This window comes from Cinclus cinclus, chromosome 1, assembly GCF_963662255.1.
Source record: "Cinclus cinclus chromosome 1, bCinCin1.1, whole genome shotgun sequence".
NCBI lineage: Eukaryota > Metazoa > Chordata > Aves > Passeriformes > Cinclidae > Cinclus > Cinclus cinclus.
In genome coordinates this window covers 17,436,219-17,451,808 of record NC_085046.1, presented here as the reverse complement: position 1 = coordinate 17,451,808, position 15,590 = coordinate 17,436,219, and the positions used below count along the sequence as shown (strand labels likewise).

At 58.2% G+C, this 15,590-nt stretch overlaps 1 protein-coding gene across 1 annotated transcript; it reads left to right on the top strand.

The window, feature by feature from the left end:
- Window positions 1-2,039: 2,039 nt before the first annotated feature.
- PTF1A (pancreas associated transcription factor 1a) lies at window positions 2,040-2,982 on the top strand. Its single transcript, XM_062494314.1, has 2 exons — window positions 2,040-2,664; window positions 2,780-2,982. Exons 1-2 carry the CDS (start codon window positions 2,040-2,042, stop codon window positions 2,980-2,982), a joined length of 828 nt encoding a protein of 275 aa, XP_062350298.1.
- The last annotated feature ends 12,608 nt before the right edge of the window (window positions 2,983-15,590 follow it).

The window sequence follows — 15,590 nt, the reverse complement described above, 5'->3', positions numbered from 1 at the left end:
AGCGCGACCCCCAAGGGATCCCCGGGGCGGGGAAGGGAAAACGCCTCTGTTCGTGCGGTGCCGAAGCTGTGTTTGCTCTCCTGGCTGGGTGTTTCGGCTCAACGGGACAGGGATGCTCGGGAGGAAAGAACCGAGGGCGAGCGAAGCCTCTGCCAAGCTACGGCTGGGAGCGCCGAGGGGCGTCCTGTGTGCCGTGCTCAGCGCCCCTCGGGGCGGTCCCCACCAGGCGCCGGTGGGCAGCGAGCTGGGCGGAGGCCAGCCGTGTGCCCCGGCAGCACGGAGTGCCAGCAGCAGCTCTGAGCGGTATGAGCACCATCACAGCCCAGGGGACCGCGGGAAGGGATTATTGCCCACACTCGATTCTCGTGAGACAGCATCTAAGACTTGCGGGCGGTTTTGGCACAGCCGGTGCAGAAAACAGCCGTGAGGGGCGAAGGCAGAGGAAGCTGGAGCAGCTGCCTGGGGTGCGAAGGCTCCCCTGGAGCGGGGCTGGCTTAGCCTGGGGCAGACGCAGTGCCAGGGGCAGCCCGCAGCGCTGCGGGAATGGGCATCCAGAAGCCTAGCTCTTGTCACAGATGCGTGGTGGGAGATTGAGGGATGGCGGGAGTGAACGGAAACTGGAGTCCGGACCGCTCATCCCAGTCTCCTCGAGGTCCCCGCGGGTGGACGCGAACGTGGAACTGCACTGCCATTGCATCGCCCCTCTGGCGGGACACTCCCTTAGTTACCCTTTCCGGGACGGTGGCAACAGTCCCACGGCCACGCGTGGGCCAGGGCGCGTCCCTGACTTAACGCAGAGATCTCCGCCTTCCCTTCTCGGTTTTTTTCGCGTGGTCGGTCTGCAGGCGGGACTTTCCAATAAGTGGTTCTTGCAAAGCTCTTTGTTCCCTCCCGTGACTCACGCGTTTCCCTGCCGTTATCACGGCGATGTCAGCGGCTTTGAAGTCGAGTCATTTATTACCTTCCCGGAGCTGGCCCTGTCTTGCTCTGCTGATAGACCCGGGTGCGTTTCCACGCAGGGTTTGATCTCTGCCCGCGCTGATGGCACGCTGGAAAGTCACTTTCGATAAACCTCGACAGACTCTGCCGGACAAACTATTGCAGCACTAATGACAGAGATAATCCTCTCCTAATCTGGCGGGTAATCCATTTCACTGCAGTGAGAAATTTTAAGGCTTTCATCAGTGAAAGTCTGTTAGAGAATTATTAACAGAACCTCCGCCGAGCGAGCTCGTCCAAAAAGGGGCAATGAGAGTCGGAAAGAGAGAACGTAACGGAACCCGATGGAGTCAAAATCTATGCACGGCCGGGGCGCAAGAGCTGGCGTGATGTATTTTGATGTTGCGACAGAACCGCCTTCGGTCCGAACACCACGAAAAAAAACCCCCATCGATTGCCTCTGTGCCCGCTCTGACAGCGGCTCCCGGGGGAGCGGGAAAAGCGCCGGGGGTAAGATGCGTAAGGTTGACACTTCCCAGTGCCAAGAAGGAGGCTGCGTCAAAACCGAGAGGCGGCCTTCGGTAGCGGCTCGCGAGGGCAGGTACCGAGGCGGTCCGGGACCCCTCGCCCGACGTGCGGGGCCCGCCGGTGCGAGCGGCTGCGGCGGTGCCGGGCGGTGCCGGGCGGTGCCGGGCGGGGTCTCCGTCGGGTCCCGCCGCTCCCCCCCCCCGGTGCGGCGGCGCCGCCCCCGTGCCGCGCGCGCTGTCCCCCGGCGGGCGGCCCGGCCCCCCCGGCGCGCCCTGATTGGCTGGCGGCGGCGGCCGGCGGCACGCGCCCGGGGATGTCGTTATAAGACCCCTCGCGTGCCGGCCCGCGGCGCCAGCGGCTCCGGCCCCTCCCCGGAGAGCGGCGGAGCGGCCCGGCCTCGCCTCCCGCACAGCGCGGCGGGCAGGGCAGGGCAGGGCGGGGGCGGCCGCCGCCCCGCCACCGCCACCGCCGGGGCGGCTCGGCCAGCGGGCCGGCGACAGCGGCTGCGTCCCGGCGGGGCTGCCCCCCTGCCCCGTCCCGTCCCGTCTCGTCCCGTCCCGTCCGGGAGCAGCATGGAGACTGTGCTGCTGGAGCACTTCCCCGGGGGGCTGGACTCCTTCTCCTCGCCCCCCTACTTCGACGAGGAGGACTTTTTCTCCGAGCCGCCTCCGAGGGATCTGCTGGCCGCGGACGTGCTGCTGGAGCCGGACGTGGATTTCCTCAGCCGGCAGCTGCAGGAGTACTACCGCGACGGCGGCGACCCCGAGGGCGGCTACCGCTGCCCGGCGCCGGCCGCCGCCTTCCCGCCGTCTCCCGCCTCGCCAGGCTTCGCCTACGAATGCTGCGGGGCGGCGGGCGCGGCGCTGCTGTCCCCCGGGGGGCGGCTCCAGGCGCTGGGCTCGGCCAAGCGGCGGCGGCGGGTGCGCTCCGAGGCGGAGCTGCAGCAGCTCCGTCAGGCCGCCAACGTGCGGGAGCGGCGGCGGATGCAGTCCATCAACGACGCCTTCGAGGGGCTGCGCTCGCACATCCCCACTCTGCCCTACGAGAAGCGCCTCTCCAAGGTGGACACGCTGCGCCTGGCCATCGGCTACATCAACTTCCTCAGCGAACTCGTGCAGTCAGACCTGCCGCTGCGCAGCGCCAGCAGCGAGAGCCCCAGCCAGCCCAAGAAAATAATCATCTGCCACCGCGGCACACGTAAGTGGCGGGCCGGCACGGCCCGGTACGTCCCGGCGCGGCCCGGCGCCGCGGTCCGCTGGAATGCCGGCCCCAGCAATAACCCCCTGCCTTCCTTTTCCCTCCTGCCCTCCAGGATCTCCCTCCCCGAGCGACCCCGACTACGGACTCCCCCCTCTGGCCGGTCACTCGCTGTCGTGGACTGATGAAAAGCAGCTCAAGGAACAAAACATCATCCGGACAGCCAAAGTGTGGACCCCCGAGGACCCGCGGAAGGTGAACAACAAACCCTCCGTCAACGACATAGAGAACGAGCCCCCCTTCGACTACGAGGCGTGAGGCGCCGCGCGGGTGGTCCCCGCCCCCGCCCGCTCTGTACATGCTGTATGTAGAGACCTATATTGCGAATGTAATTTAAGATTCAGACTAAGGGCAATCAACTTTATTTATCTATTTATTACGGAGTAGTGATAATGAGATAGAATCGTCTGTTTTGAATATATAATTTATATAATTTATCTTGATTTTTTAAAAAGATATGCAATAGGTTTAATTCCACCAGCACTTTTATTTTTTTAATGGAGGAAATATGCCAGAACCTGTGAAAATAATTTATTGCCGTACGTGGACTCTCCTTGTGTTTGTTAATAATAAACCCGAATTGTACATTGTGGAGCAGTGTATTTGTAGGAAGCAGCTTCCGAGAGTCCCGCCACATCCCGAGGAAGTCTTGCAGTGAAAGCCTGGACCGGTCTCCAGGCGGGGTGAGCCCTAACACCCGGTTGGACCCTCGGCCCAGATGCCGGCCCCACTCTGCCACATCGCTGACTTGGGCTGCTCTTGCAGTGCCGGGGGGACAGGGACAGGCGGGGACACACACTCTCCTTCTCTCCACCCCTTTTGACGTCCTCTCCTGAAGTGCTTCCAACTGATGTCTTTGTCTATCTCTAGAAGGTCCCCTCCTTTCAGTGTTTCATCACTGCTTGTGGTTTCCAGCTGGAAGATCCGAGCACCCAAACACGAACCTTGCGAGGGTGTGCGTTCCCCGCCTTGTACCCCCGACCCCGCCGCCATGGGAATGGGCGCGCTATCCGGAGCCGCACAGAGCTGCTCTTGAAAGTGCCCGGGAGGGAAGGACGAGGCTGGGGGCCAGGCAGCCTTGGGGCTCTTCTGGCTGCCCCTAGCGTTCCGCGGTTCTCCCACCGGCCGCGCCTGGGAAAGAGCCCCCGCACTCCTCGCCCTGGGGCAGCCGCTGGGGAGGGGGGAGATAGGGGGATGGCAAAGTCACCGTGCAACTGGTGGTAGAATCGCTCTGGTAGCCCGGGCTCGGCGTGCCCGGCTGCGGAAGGGACGGCTGGGCTGCACCTGCCCGGGGGCGAGGGGTGGGGGCGGCAGGGGCCGGTCGGGCCGGGGGCTGCAAGTGCTCCCGGCGGGAGCGGGGGGGCGGCCCCGGGCCGGGGCGGGGGGCTCGGCCCGACGCCGCAGGTGCTGATTTTCCCGTGGCACCCGCGGCTCAGCCCCGACGGCTCAGCCCCCGGCAGAGTCCCAGATGCCCAGTCCGGCCTGTGGCCGGAGCGGAGCTGTCCCCGCGCGGTGCCCAGGCGGATGGGAACGACCCGGGTGAGCCAAGGTATAATTATAGCTCATCGTATACCGTACATCTTTCCCCCTTTTTTTTCCCTTCAAAACTGCCGCAAAGTGGGAGCAATATGTTGCATGCATGCTAATTGCATTAACCTAGTTAAACATATTTAGTTCCCTAGCAAGGATGGCATGGATCTATTCCAATAGCAATTAGAGGAGCTACTTACACACACAAACACGCCGAGGCTGGGGCGGGGGGCGGGGTTGTGGGGATCATCGCTTATTTATTTGCTCACTTTTCGGGCGATTATGGGCTGCGGCCGGCCTGACCGGCCGCAAGCGTCGCCCCGTCCCGCGACAGGCTGGCAGCATCGGTGTCATTGAACTTAAACGGGCTCTTTGAGAGAAAAAGAGCCGACCTATAATTCGATCTTGTCCTGTATTAGGACCTCATTAAACACAGAAAGTCGCTTTTTCACAAATGCTTCCATCAGGCATGTAATCTCATTACACTCATTAGAAAGTCAAATGTTAGTCGGACTTCAGTTTAATTATAAGTTATGGAAGTGTTGTACCGTTTCCTTCTGTGTATAGCCTCGTCCGTCTCAATTGGCTTTGGTGATGCGATCCCCCACAATTAAAACACTACAATCATTGTTATGTGGCACCTTTTCTTTGGCGTGCCACTTTTTTGTGATTCAATGCTTCAACACATCCTTTAGTATGGTGCAGATGAAGCGGAAGAGCCGGCCTTCGCATGTAAAGCACCAGGGTCTCTATCTTGTCACTCTCCCGTCTTGACTTGGCAAGTCCCTTTAAACGCAATCTTCAAAGAGACTGACAGCTCCTTTTGACTGACTCATCATCCATTCACCCCAGCGCCGCTCTCCTGCGACAAAATCCGCCGCACAGGGCAGGAGGGAACCGCCTGTGCAGGTCTCCCGGCCCAGGCGGACCCGGCGGCTCCCGCAACGCCGGCTCGCAGCTTTGGGGGGTTTGCTGGTGGGGAACACGGCTCGGCGCGATACGGACCAGCGTGGGGAAGGCGTGACTGACAGCCACGCAACCCCGGTTCCCAGCTGCCTGCCCCCTCCTCCCCGCGGCCATGAGCTGCTCCCTCTAGTCCCCCCGAGGCCCCGTGGGCAGTGTCTCCCCGCTCCCAGAATCCCCGCTGTCCTGAAAACCCGCGCGGCTCCCGTGGGGCCACCCCTCCGCTCCCGAACTGCCCCGACGACGCCCCGGAGGGCGGGGGAGGCCCGTCCGGACGCCGGGACTGTCCCGCCTCTCTCCGCCGTTTCCCGCAGCCCCGCGGGAGCTGGAAAGGAGGGTAGAAGAGAACAAAAGGGGAGGGGAGAAATCCCCAGCCCAGCTTGGGATAGGAGGGAGTGTTAGAGGCACTTGCAGGCAGTTTGCTCCCCGCAGTCTCACAGGAGGGAGGTGCGGATTCTAGGTGTGCGGGCTGATGCTGTGCCTCCGGAACCAGCGTCACTCGTGATGCTCCAGGTGTGAAGACAACTTAATTACCTAAACCGACAATCCTTCCTTAAAAAAACAAAAACAAAACAAAACCCCTAAGCCCCAACAACAACAAAAAACCCAACCCGAAAAACCAAAACAGCAAACAAAACCCTACAAACCCCCCACCCAAAGGGCGGGAAGCATCAGACCGCTCGCTTGCACAGCCAGCAAAAAGATGGGAAGGCGTGCGTGACTTCCCGGCAGAGCTGTGCGCAGGCAGGGGCTGCCGTGGGCACTGTGAACCCGTCCCGCCGCGGTTCCCAGGGCCTCTCATCTGCCGGCAGTCGGGTGAGCGCCCTGCGAGGCGCGGGACGTGAAGCCTCCCGAGCCCGGGATCTCATCCCTCTTTCATTCACGCACCTCTCGCTGGCACCGAGTACCAGCTGCGAGGTCGAACAAACACCAGTTGAGTGTCCCCTGGTAAACCTCCCGCTTTCCAAAGCATCCCGCAGCCGGTGGGAATGGTCCTAAATAACTCCACAACAAACCGCTCTGCAGAGACCTGGAAGCGTGGGCGGGAGGCGATTCCCACGACGGGGCCGGGGTCTGGCCAACAGGTGCTCGGGTTTGGCGGAGGGCGCCGGGGGAGCCCGGGGAGGCAGAGCCTCCGCTGCCAGAAAGCAGCCTGCTCCGGCGCCTCCGGCTTTACATGGCGTGGAAGCCGCAAACAATCGCAATGATATCTTTATTGCTAGGTTCATGTCCTGGGCTATAACATATCAATCCCTGTCGTGGTTCTCTCGGATGCACCTGGTATTTCAAACTTGTTCTTTTTGTGCTTCTGGGTCCTGGACTGCAGCTGCCTAAAGCGAGCAAAGAGAGAGGCCCTTACAATGTGTCCAAGACGTGTTGGCATGGTTTGCTTGTCTTTAATGTACCATTAACTATTGTCTTTACACAATATGGGAACTGTAAAGCATGACATGTGTTATAATAAAACACATTTTCAACGATACACTTGGACTCAGCGCTGGGATGCAAGCAAACAAACAGGCCCAAATCTTGTTTTGTCTCCCTCGCTAAGCCTACTGGCAATTAAACTTAAGACCACTGCTTTCCCCTGATCAGCCAATTAAATTTTATGTCTCCTAATTTTTCACATAGAAAAAAAGTCTCGGTGCCGGCCCCTAAAGACATTGATTTTCTTGCTATCACCTGGCGCTCAGACCTTAGTTCCATTTATCAAGAAGGGAAACGTCAGGCGTTGCATAAAGTGACTCCGTTACCATAAGGCTCTCACCATCCTGCCCTATTGTTTTCCCTTGTTAATAACTCATTACCAGGATTTAACAAATCAACCATTACATATGTTTTGTGTCTCCATATTTTGATCCGTACGATTAAGCAGATGTTACGATTGAAAATTGAAAAGTCCAAGGCTACTCTCGTCTGAAAGAAAGAGGGCAGCCTCAAACAACGAGCTAACAATGAGATTCAGAAGATCTTCAGAAAAACATTTACGACCAATAAACAGACTCCAACCTGCTCCATTTCAACCATTGTGCGCCTTAGGGGAATAATTAGGTTGAATAGGAAGAGGTCCGCGGGGTTTTCAATGCCAAGCCCACAGGTGCGGGGTGGCACGATGAATGATCCGCCTGATTTTTGCCAGGCTCAAGGGCCCTTCTCCTGGCCGGGCGAGCAGATACGAAATATTGTCATTTCTTTTAATTCACAGCGTTACTCTCAGGGCGAACAAAGGGGCGGGGGATGAATGGCTCCGGCTGCAGGCAAGGCGCGCCCGGCCGCCGCTGGCCTCTCCGGCGACCGCCCGGCGGGGACGAGCGCGCCGCCGCCGCCGCCGCGCCCGGGGCCGTTCCCGGCGGGCTCGGGGGGGTGTCCGTGCCCCCCGCGCCGCCGCGCGCCCCCCGCGCCGCTCCCCTCGCGCGGCCGCCCCCGGCCCCTCGCCGCCCCCGCGCCCCGCGCCGCCGCGCGCCTCGCCGCGGGCCGGACCCCGCGCGGGCGCACGTGCGCCCCGCCGCTCCCCGCGCCGCCGCCGCGGCCGGGAGGGGCCGGGCGGGGCGGCCCGGGGCCGGGGCCGGCTCCCAGCCGCGGCCCCCGGTGCGGAGCCGCCGCCGTCGGGGCTCCGGCGAGCGGCGGCGGGCGGCGGCAGCGGGGCTCTCCCGCCCGCCGGCCCGCGTTGCGCATGGAGGTCTCCAAGAGGGGGCCCGTGTGTCGGGCGCCCCCGCGGGCGACGGCGGCGCCGCCCCTGTGCGGTGGCCGCGCCGTGGGCGGCCCCGGGGGGGGCTCCGCGAGGAGCCGTCGCGTCGCGCAGCGGGGCCACGTCTGGCGGCGGCCACGCTGGAAGGAGCGGGGCTCCCCCCCGGGCGGCCCCTGGGGCGGCGGCGCCGGCTCCGGAGGCAGCGCTCCACTCTGCGTCTGCTGGCGCAATACCCGACCGGGCGGCCGGGAGCCGGTGCCCGGGAGACCTACGGGAGCACCAGACCCCTGCCCGCCCCGGTCCCCGCGCCTCCAGCCTCCGCCTGCCGCCCCGGATCGGCGCGGAGCCCCGCTTTCCCCGTGCACCTGCTCTGCGCAACCTGGAACGCCGAGCGGCTTGGAGAAGGCAGGGGAGGCCCGGTCCCGCCGCGTCAGCCCCGCTAGGGCGCCCCGCAGGACAGCACAGGGGTGCCAAGAGGCTTTACCCGGCCCTGCCCGGCCCCGCCCGGACGGACCACGGCCGCCCCGGTTCCCCCCGATCCTCGCCGCCCCGGGATTTCCAGTTGGAACAGCGCGGCCCGAGCCTCCGGCCCCGCCGGGCGGAGGCTGTCTGCTCCCCGAGGACTGGCAACGCGGCGGGGTCGCACGGGAGGGAGCATCTTCCTCCAGCGCCCTGCGCCCCGACGGGGCTGCGAGCCCTCCGCCCTCTCGGGGTGCAGCGAGAGGACCAGGAGGAGGGGATTCCTCGGCAGAGGAGCTCCGCACCCCACGGGCGGATGAAGGCGGCTTCCCGTTCTGGGAAATGCCTCCGCCGAGCGCCCCGATGGCTGCACAGGCCCCCAGGTTCACCGGGGGCCGGGACCGATTCAGGGCGGCCGCTCGCCGCCCCAGCCTCCCGCGCTCCGGCCCTGGGTAGAGAGATGTCCCAGGCAGGAGCCACGGCTCGGACCCGGGCGGACGGCTCCCCAGCGGATGGCCGGCGGGGACGCCCCCGGGCGAGGTGGGCACCCCCGACGGCGCCGATCCGCACTAGGGCGATACCACGGGGAACTGCCCATTGCCGCTGAAGCGAGAAGCGGCTGGAGGCGCGCTGGGACGAGTGAGGGGAGCCCCTGTAGTCTCAACGCGGCTCAGAGAGCCTCTCTCGCCCCTGACCGCCGCCGGTGGGCTCGGAATGGCAGTTTTGGGAAATGGGGGAAAACACGGTGCCTTCGGGAGGTGTCTGGACCAATCGTGCCCGCCGGCGTGGGGAGCACGGGGTCGGGGATGCGCGGAGCACTATGGCCCCCCCTCGGCGGAGCGCAGCCCGAGACAGTGACCTTCCCGCGGGGGGGACCGGGACGCGCCTTTCACGGAATTAGCCGCACAGACGTCTCGCTATAACTTTTGTTCCCTGCCACCGCCCGGACACACCGCACCCGCTCCGCAGCCAGCCCGTCCCGTCCCGTCCCGTCCCGGCCCCGACGGCTCTCCCCGTGCCCTGCCCCGACAATGCGTGAAATGCATCACTGTCACCGGGTTCGGGTGACAGATGAGGCGAAGGCGCGGACCCCTCGGCAAGGTCAAGTTGAAGATGCCGGTGGCGGTGCTGTCGCCGCCGTCTGAAGCGGAACAAGGGGGCCCTTTCCGAAGTTTTATTTCTACCTCCCCCGTTTTCCCTTCGCCAGCCCTTTCTCCGGGACCTGCGGGGCCGAGGCGCGGTCCGAGGGGCTGGGGTGCTGCTGCTGCTCGGTGCTGCGAGAGGAGGGGTGTTGGTGGTGCAGAATGCCGGAGCTCTGGGCGCTGGGGGTCCGGGTCGAGCCCAGCCGGGCCGTACTGCGGCCCCGGTTGCGGTCACAAGCGCGGTCACAGCCTTGAAATAAACTACAAAACGCTTCGGGGTGAGTTTTACCTCGCGTTTAGCAAAAGTTTTCCAAACTGAGTCTGGTTAAACGAACACTTTGCCCTGCTCCCGGCTCCCTCTCTCCCTCGCTCTGTGATGATTGATATTTTTTATTCAGCCAACTTTTATTTACCTTGCAAAAATGTTGGGGACAAATGTGATAAATTACAGATATGCAAATTTCTTTGAATGGCGTTGTAAGTGTGTCTCGCTGGAGCTGAATAAGTCCTTGCAAGTCGGTCTGCGCGCACTCAGGACCCCAGGGAGCTGATCAAAGCACCCTTTCTCTTTCATCCCCAGTATTCTCCTCCAAACTATTTCGATACAATATGTTTCCATGATGCACTTAATGTGCTAGGGACACAGAACTCATTACAACCTAGCTAGTTCTGCCGACCCCTTTGTTCAGAGGCATAAAGTTAAAAAAAAAAGGAGGGGTGGAGGGGGGGGAGCGCTGCTAGTTGCCAGCTTTCTGAAATGTTAAAGCATGCGTCATTTTTCACCAGGTCTCGTCTTGATATCCTCAAAAGACAAACTATGAAACCGGCCTCAGCCCTTTCTGGCATTAATTACGCTGCTGTCCAGCCGATCTGTTTTTCCTATTATATGCATTTCTCAGCGGGGATTTTTTTTTTTTTTTGCAAGACTAATGCAGCTGCAAGTCGAAGTATGAATACGTTGTATCGGTATAGAAAAAAAATAAGTGGAAAGGCTGAAAAAGATGTCAAAGTCAATGTTGATGTTTTTATCGCATGCCCCACGTTTGAGACTGTGGCTTTGGAAAAAAGTTTTGAATCGCCCTGTTATGTTAACGGGTTTTGCCTCGAATTATAAGCTTCTTAGAAGGGAAAAAACTTAGCCGGAGGCTGCTGAAAGCAGGTTACTTGTTTATTGAATGCCTGTGCGCCCAACAAATCTTTTTATCTCGGGAGAAACGCTTAAAAGTATTCGGGGAAATCACTGAAAATAAGAAGCCCCGAGTTCAGGGCGATCCACTTCCAACCCATGGCGAGGTGGCGGCTGTTTGGGGAAATGACTCCAGCGGGATGACAGTAAGAAATAAACTCTATTTCAGCGGATGACGCGTTTGTTTACGGGGTTGATTGGTTGACGGAAATGGCTGGCAGCCAGTTCTGGGAAAGATTCCAGACCTGACTCCGATTAACCCTCTCTGGTGAAACTCTGCTGGAAACCAACTCACCAGCAATTGCCATTAATCTACTTACTAATTAAGCCAATTCATTTCTAAAGGAGAAAAATTCCTTTCTTTGGCCAAACTGATGGGAGGAAATTTGAAAGAAGCGCCAAACTGTGTAACTGTAATTCAGCCAAGGACTGCTAAAACAAGGTGTTGATATATAGCTGGAGATTTAAAACAAGTTTCTAGGGCAACAATCCTTTGGAGACGGTGGTACATAGTGCATAGTAGATGAAGCTCGAATAATGGTGGACTGCAGTGTGCAATTGTACGGGCATTGGTTGGAACCAGGACTGCTTTTCCCAATTAAGCCGCCCAAGGCTTTTACTCCTAATAATTTATCTGTCCCGTTTTAACGTTTCAGCCTTGGGTGACAGCTACAAAGAGCATCTGCGCCGGACCCAGAGAACATGGTCGTAGAATCGTAGAAAATACTGTATTGGAAGGGACCTACAGAGGTCACAGAAGTCCAACTCCTGCCTCTGAACAGGGCAGCCCCAAAAGTTACACCATGTGCCTGAGTCCATTGTCCAAACGCGTCTTGAACACTGGCAGGCTTGGTGCCGTGACCACTTCCTTGGTTGCGGAACTTGACATCCAACTTTTGCGTGGCGTCGGCGAGTACACTCCACCTCCCCTCGTCCCAGAGTCCGGATCAGCCCAGGAAGACACAGGGACGCACTCTGCCCTCGAACTACTCCGTGCCCGCGAGGACCTGCCAGGGCTTCTCACGGCAACGTGGCGTTCCGACGACGCCACTCCAAGGCTCTCAGTGGTACTGAGGTATCACCTTTAGGCAAGCAACGTTTGGCTCGGTCTGGGGGAGGGAAGAGGAGTCCCAGGGTGACCCTGCCGCCGGCCGAGGCCGAGGTGAGCTGGCCCGGTGGGCGGGATGCTCTTTCCAGAGCAAGCCGCCGCTCCCCGCGCTGCTGGCCGCAGAGCATCTGCGAGGTGAGGAGTAGAAGTCATGAGGGAGAGCTTCAATCTTCGACTCGGCACCTGCAGGAGAAGGAGCAGCCCCCGGCTCCCTGCCCTGTTTGTCGGGCCTGCAGCCAAAATCCCTGCCCGCCCCCGCCCTCGGGGCCTGGCTCGAGCACAGCCAAGGGCACTCGCCGTCCCGGGCAGACCCGGAGCCCCTTCACCCTTCGCTTTTGCCTCTGAAACAACCGTGTCCCCCCGCTATTCTCTCCCCCGCAACTTTCTGTCCCGCACTGCTAGCAGACGGACCCCCCATCTGGTCCCTTCCGTGCCTCCGGTGACCAGCAGCTCTGACATTCCCAAAGCAGAGCTGAGGGTGTGGGGCCTGTGGCAGGCACGGAGCGGGGAAGGGAAGGTCCACGGGAATGGTAGCTCAGCCCCAGGCCGCGAAACTCCGTCAGACCCGTGCCCCCCACCACTGGGCGCATTGGGGGCGCAGTTCCAGTCCCCGGGGGTTTGGCATGAGATTCGACACATTGAAGGAAGGATAGCTTTAAATCGGTGAAACAGACCCTTGGTGGGGGTTTTTTTGGTGGTTTTTTTTTTTTTTTCGTTGCTGTCGTGTTTCGTTTGCTGTGGTTTTGTTTCTTTTCAGGTGTGGGCAATCACAAGAGGAACAAATTAAGCGCTCGGCGGAGCTGTCTCCGGACAAGGCGGTGGTGGTCAAAGCGCTCGGCGGGAGGTAGGAAGATGCTGAGCCCTGGACATGAACAAACCACCCTCCCAGAAAGAAGCAGCCTCGTGTCATTGCACTAAAATGACAAGATCTCATGAAACACACGGTACCACCAAGTGATGACAGCAGAACTATGGACTCAAGCTGGAGGGGAATGGGGAAACCTTTCCTTCAGCAGCTGATGGCAAAACTTAGCAGGTGCTGTAGGTAGTGCGCAGTGTCTTGGTATCTCAGGCAAACACTCAACTTCTTCATTTAAATCTCTCTGAGATCATAAAAAATAGGATGCAATATCCTAAAAAGACTAATGACATTTCACAGGTAATGCAATTTAGAAAGAAACACTTCCATGTTTTCTTTTCCAACAATGTGCATTTTTGTAAACTGCTATAAATTGCAATTCAAAAGCCCTGATCTCGCCATCCCCAATCATTTTTTATACTGATCAAATGAATGCAGATACTCCCATTTGGGAGGGGCGACATGACATTTCACTTGGCAGTTCTAAACAGGTCACAGACCTTTCACAGACCCTAAGGCAGTGGGAGGGAGCTCTTTACGAAACCGTGTAACCAAATCAAACCAATGGTTACCCCTTTTCAATACCATTGGAATGGTTTGCACAATGCTATTCACATAGCAGCAGAGAAACTGAAAGGATGGTCATCCAATGGAAATTTCTTTTCTTTTGTTTAAACTTGTGGAACTCCAAAAAACCCCCCAAAAAACTGGAAAACAATTACTTTTTGTATGACAAAAAGCTAAACACTTCTACGTACAGACGTACGTGTACACCAGGGCCTTCAGTGCGCCTGGATGTTTATAGAGATATAGTCACACATCTGTGTGTGGGGATGTACATTTATTGGAGATGTTGCTTTGTTTGAAGCCATAGGCACAAAGACACAACATGGCTGCCCTGGAGATGACCTATTGCTTTCAAGTTGCTTGAACACATCAGAATTTCTATTGTTGAGGTTGATTAATTGAAACTGATAAGTTACCATGAATAAAGATTGTTTTTCTGTTTAATGTGGTGGGCCTGATTTGGTAAATGCTTCATTCATGTAGCCTTGCAGTGCAGCATATGGGCAAGATTCATTCAGTATCGCAAACATATACAATTTATTATGCCTGTATGGTCACAACCAAAAGGCCTTTCTATTTTAATGACAAAGTTTGAATGAAAAATTCCATTTAAAGAGTCACTAACATTAAGTGCGGCTTTGTAATTTATTCCTGTTGCCGGCTGCCGGGGAATCGAGCCCTTGGAAAAGGAAGGCGCAGTGGGCAGGGCCAGCTCCGGGGCCAAGCAGCCGCTCCTCGCAGGCCTCGCCACCCCACGCGTGTGGAGGACGCTCCCCGTGTCACACGCTGCTGACAAACTCATCGCCCTGGTGTGGCGGCACCGGAGCCGCCGCCGCCTGCCCGCTCTGCGCTGGACGGGGCGGGCGAGGGACCGGCCGCGACCTCCGGCGCCTCCTCCGCGGGCAAAACCACCCGAGGAGCCACGAACGCCTCTGCCCCGAGCAGGAGGTGCCCGTGTCCGCCCGACCCTGCCCACGCCGAGGCCGCGGTGCCCTCCCCGCGCCCCGAACCGCGGCTCCGGTGGCCGGGCGCTCGGCGGGGCTCTCCGCTCCCCTCGGAGCGCACCCCGGCCCCGGGTGCGGCAGGGAGGCCGGCGGGATGCCCGTGGGAGCTGAGTGTGTCCCTCCGGCTGTCCGCCCCGGCCGTGGGTGCCACCGTGGGGGCGACGACAGCGAAAGGACACGGGGGAAACAAAAGGTTCCGTCTCCAGTAGATAGGCTCGCCCAGGGCGTTGAGTTGATACTTAAGAATGAATTTAAGCCCCGCTGCAGCCACGGAGATCTCTGCTTCAACATTTTGCACGTTAACCTTTCTCCTTCCCCATCCTTTGCTGACTAACCACTGGTCTAAAAGTTTTCAGCACAGATGATTCTCAGGCTTGACCTCACTTCTGCTTAGAAAGCCCGTGTCGTTTTTTGCATGATCCATTCCGAAGTGAAACAGGTCAAAACAGTAACAAAGCCTACCAACAAGGGAAAAAAGATCGAACTTGAAATGAAGATGTGACGAAGACATGTCAGGAGCTGTAGTGTGGCGCAGATCACTACATTTCAGTCCACGAGTAGGGGGTTTGGTCCTGTTACTGTTTGTTTGAGGGGATTTGTAAAGCAACATTTCACAAAATCAGCACGTTTGTCAGACAAAGTAGAGGTTCTGCAATATCACAAATAAGCAATTAATTATGGGGGTGAAATTTATGAAAAATCCCTTGAAAGAGCCCTTTCAAGCATTTTTTTTTAGATATGACCTCTTAACCTCTTCCTTCTCGATTGACAGAGTAATTTGAAACAGAAACAATGTAATCTATCAAAATAAGTTGTGTTACTTCTGTAAATCAGATATTTATGTTTGAGCTTTCTCCTACTGACAAGCTGTAAAGGTCCACTGTTATTCCAAGGCTTTATCTCTGAGATTCTTGTCTTTTCTGCTCATTAAGAGTCCGTCTATAGATTACAAAGTCAATAGATGCAAACACCAGACTGTGAGAAAACTCTCCCTGAGTACATAAAAATCAACAGCACTGGATGCTATACAATGGAAAGCATAGATGTTTGTAGGTGTTCCTTTTTATCATCTTTAAACAAGGAAGAGAGTAAATATCGTGGCAAAACTTCACCTTCCAGTGTTGCACACTTCCTTCTGCCATTCCTAAAGCTAGATCTCTTTGCAGCATCAATTCAAAACGGCAGATGTGAGTTTAAGTGAAAGATATTTTACAACTGTTTTGAGTTTTCTGCCCATAGCTACAGGGCTGATTATGAATCCAACTAGCAGGCTGTGGGCCTGGACGGGATGACTTTACAAATACTTTAATGAGTTATCCTGTAAAAAGCATGGCGGAATCTAGTGTAACTCTTTCATAT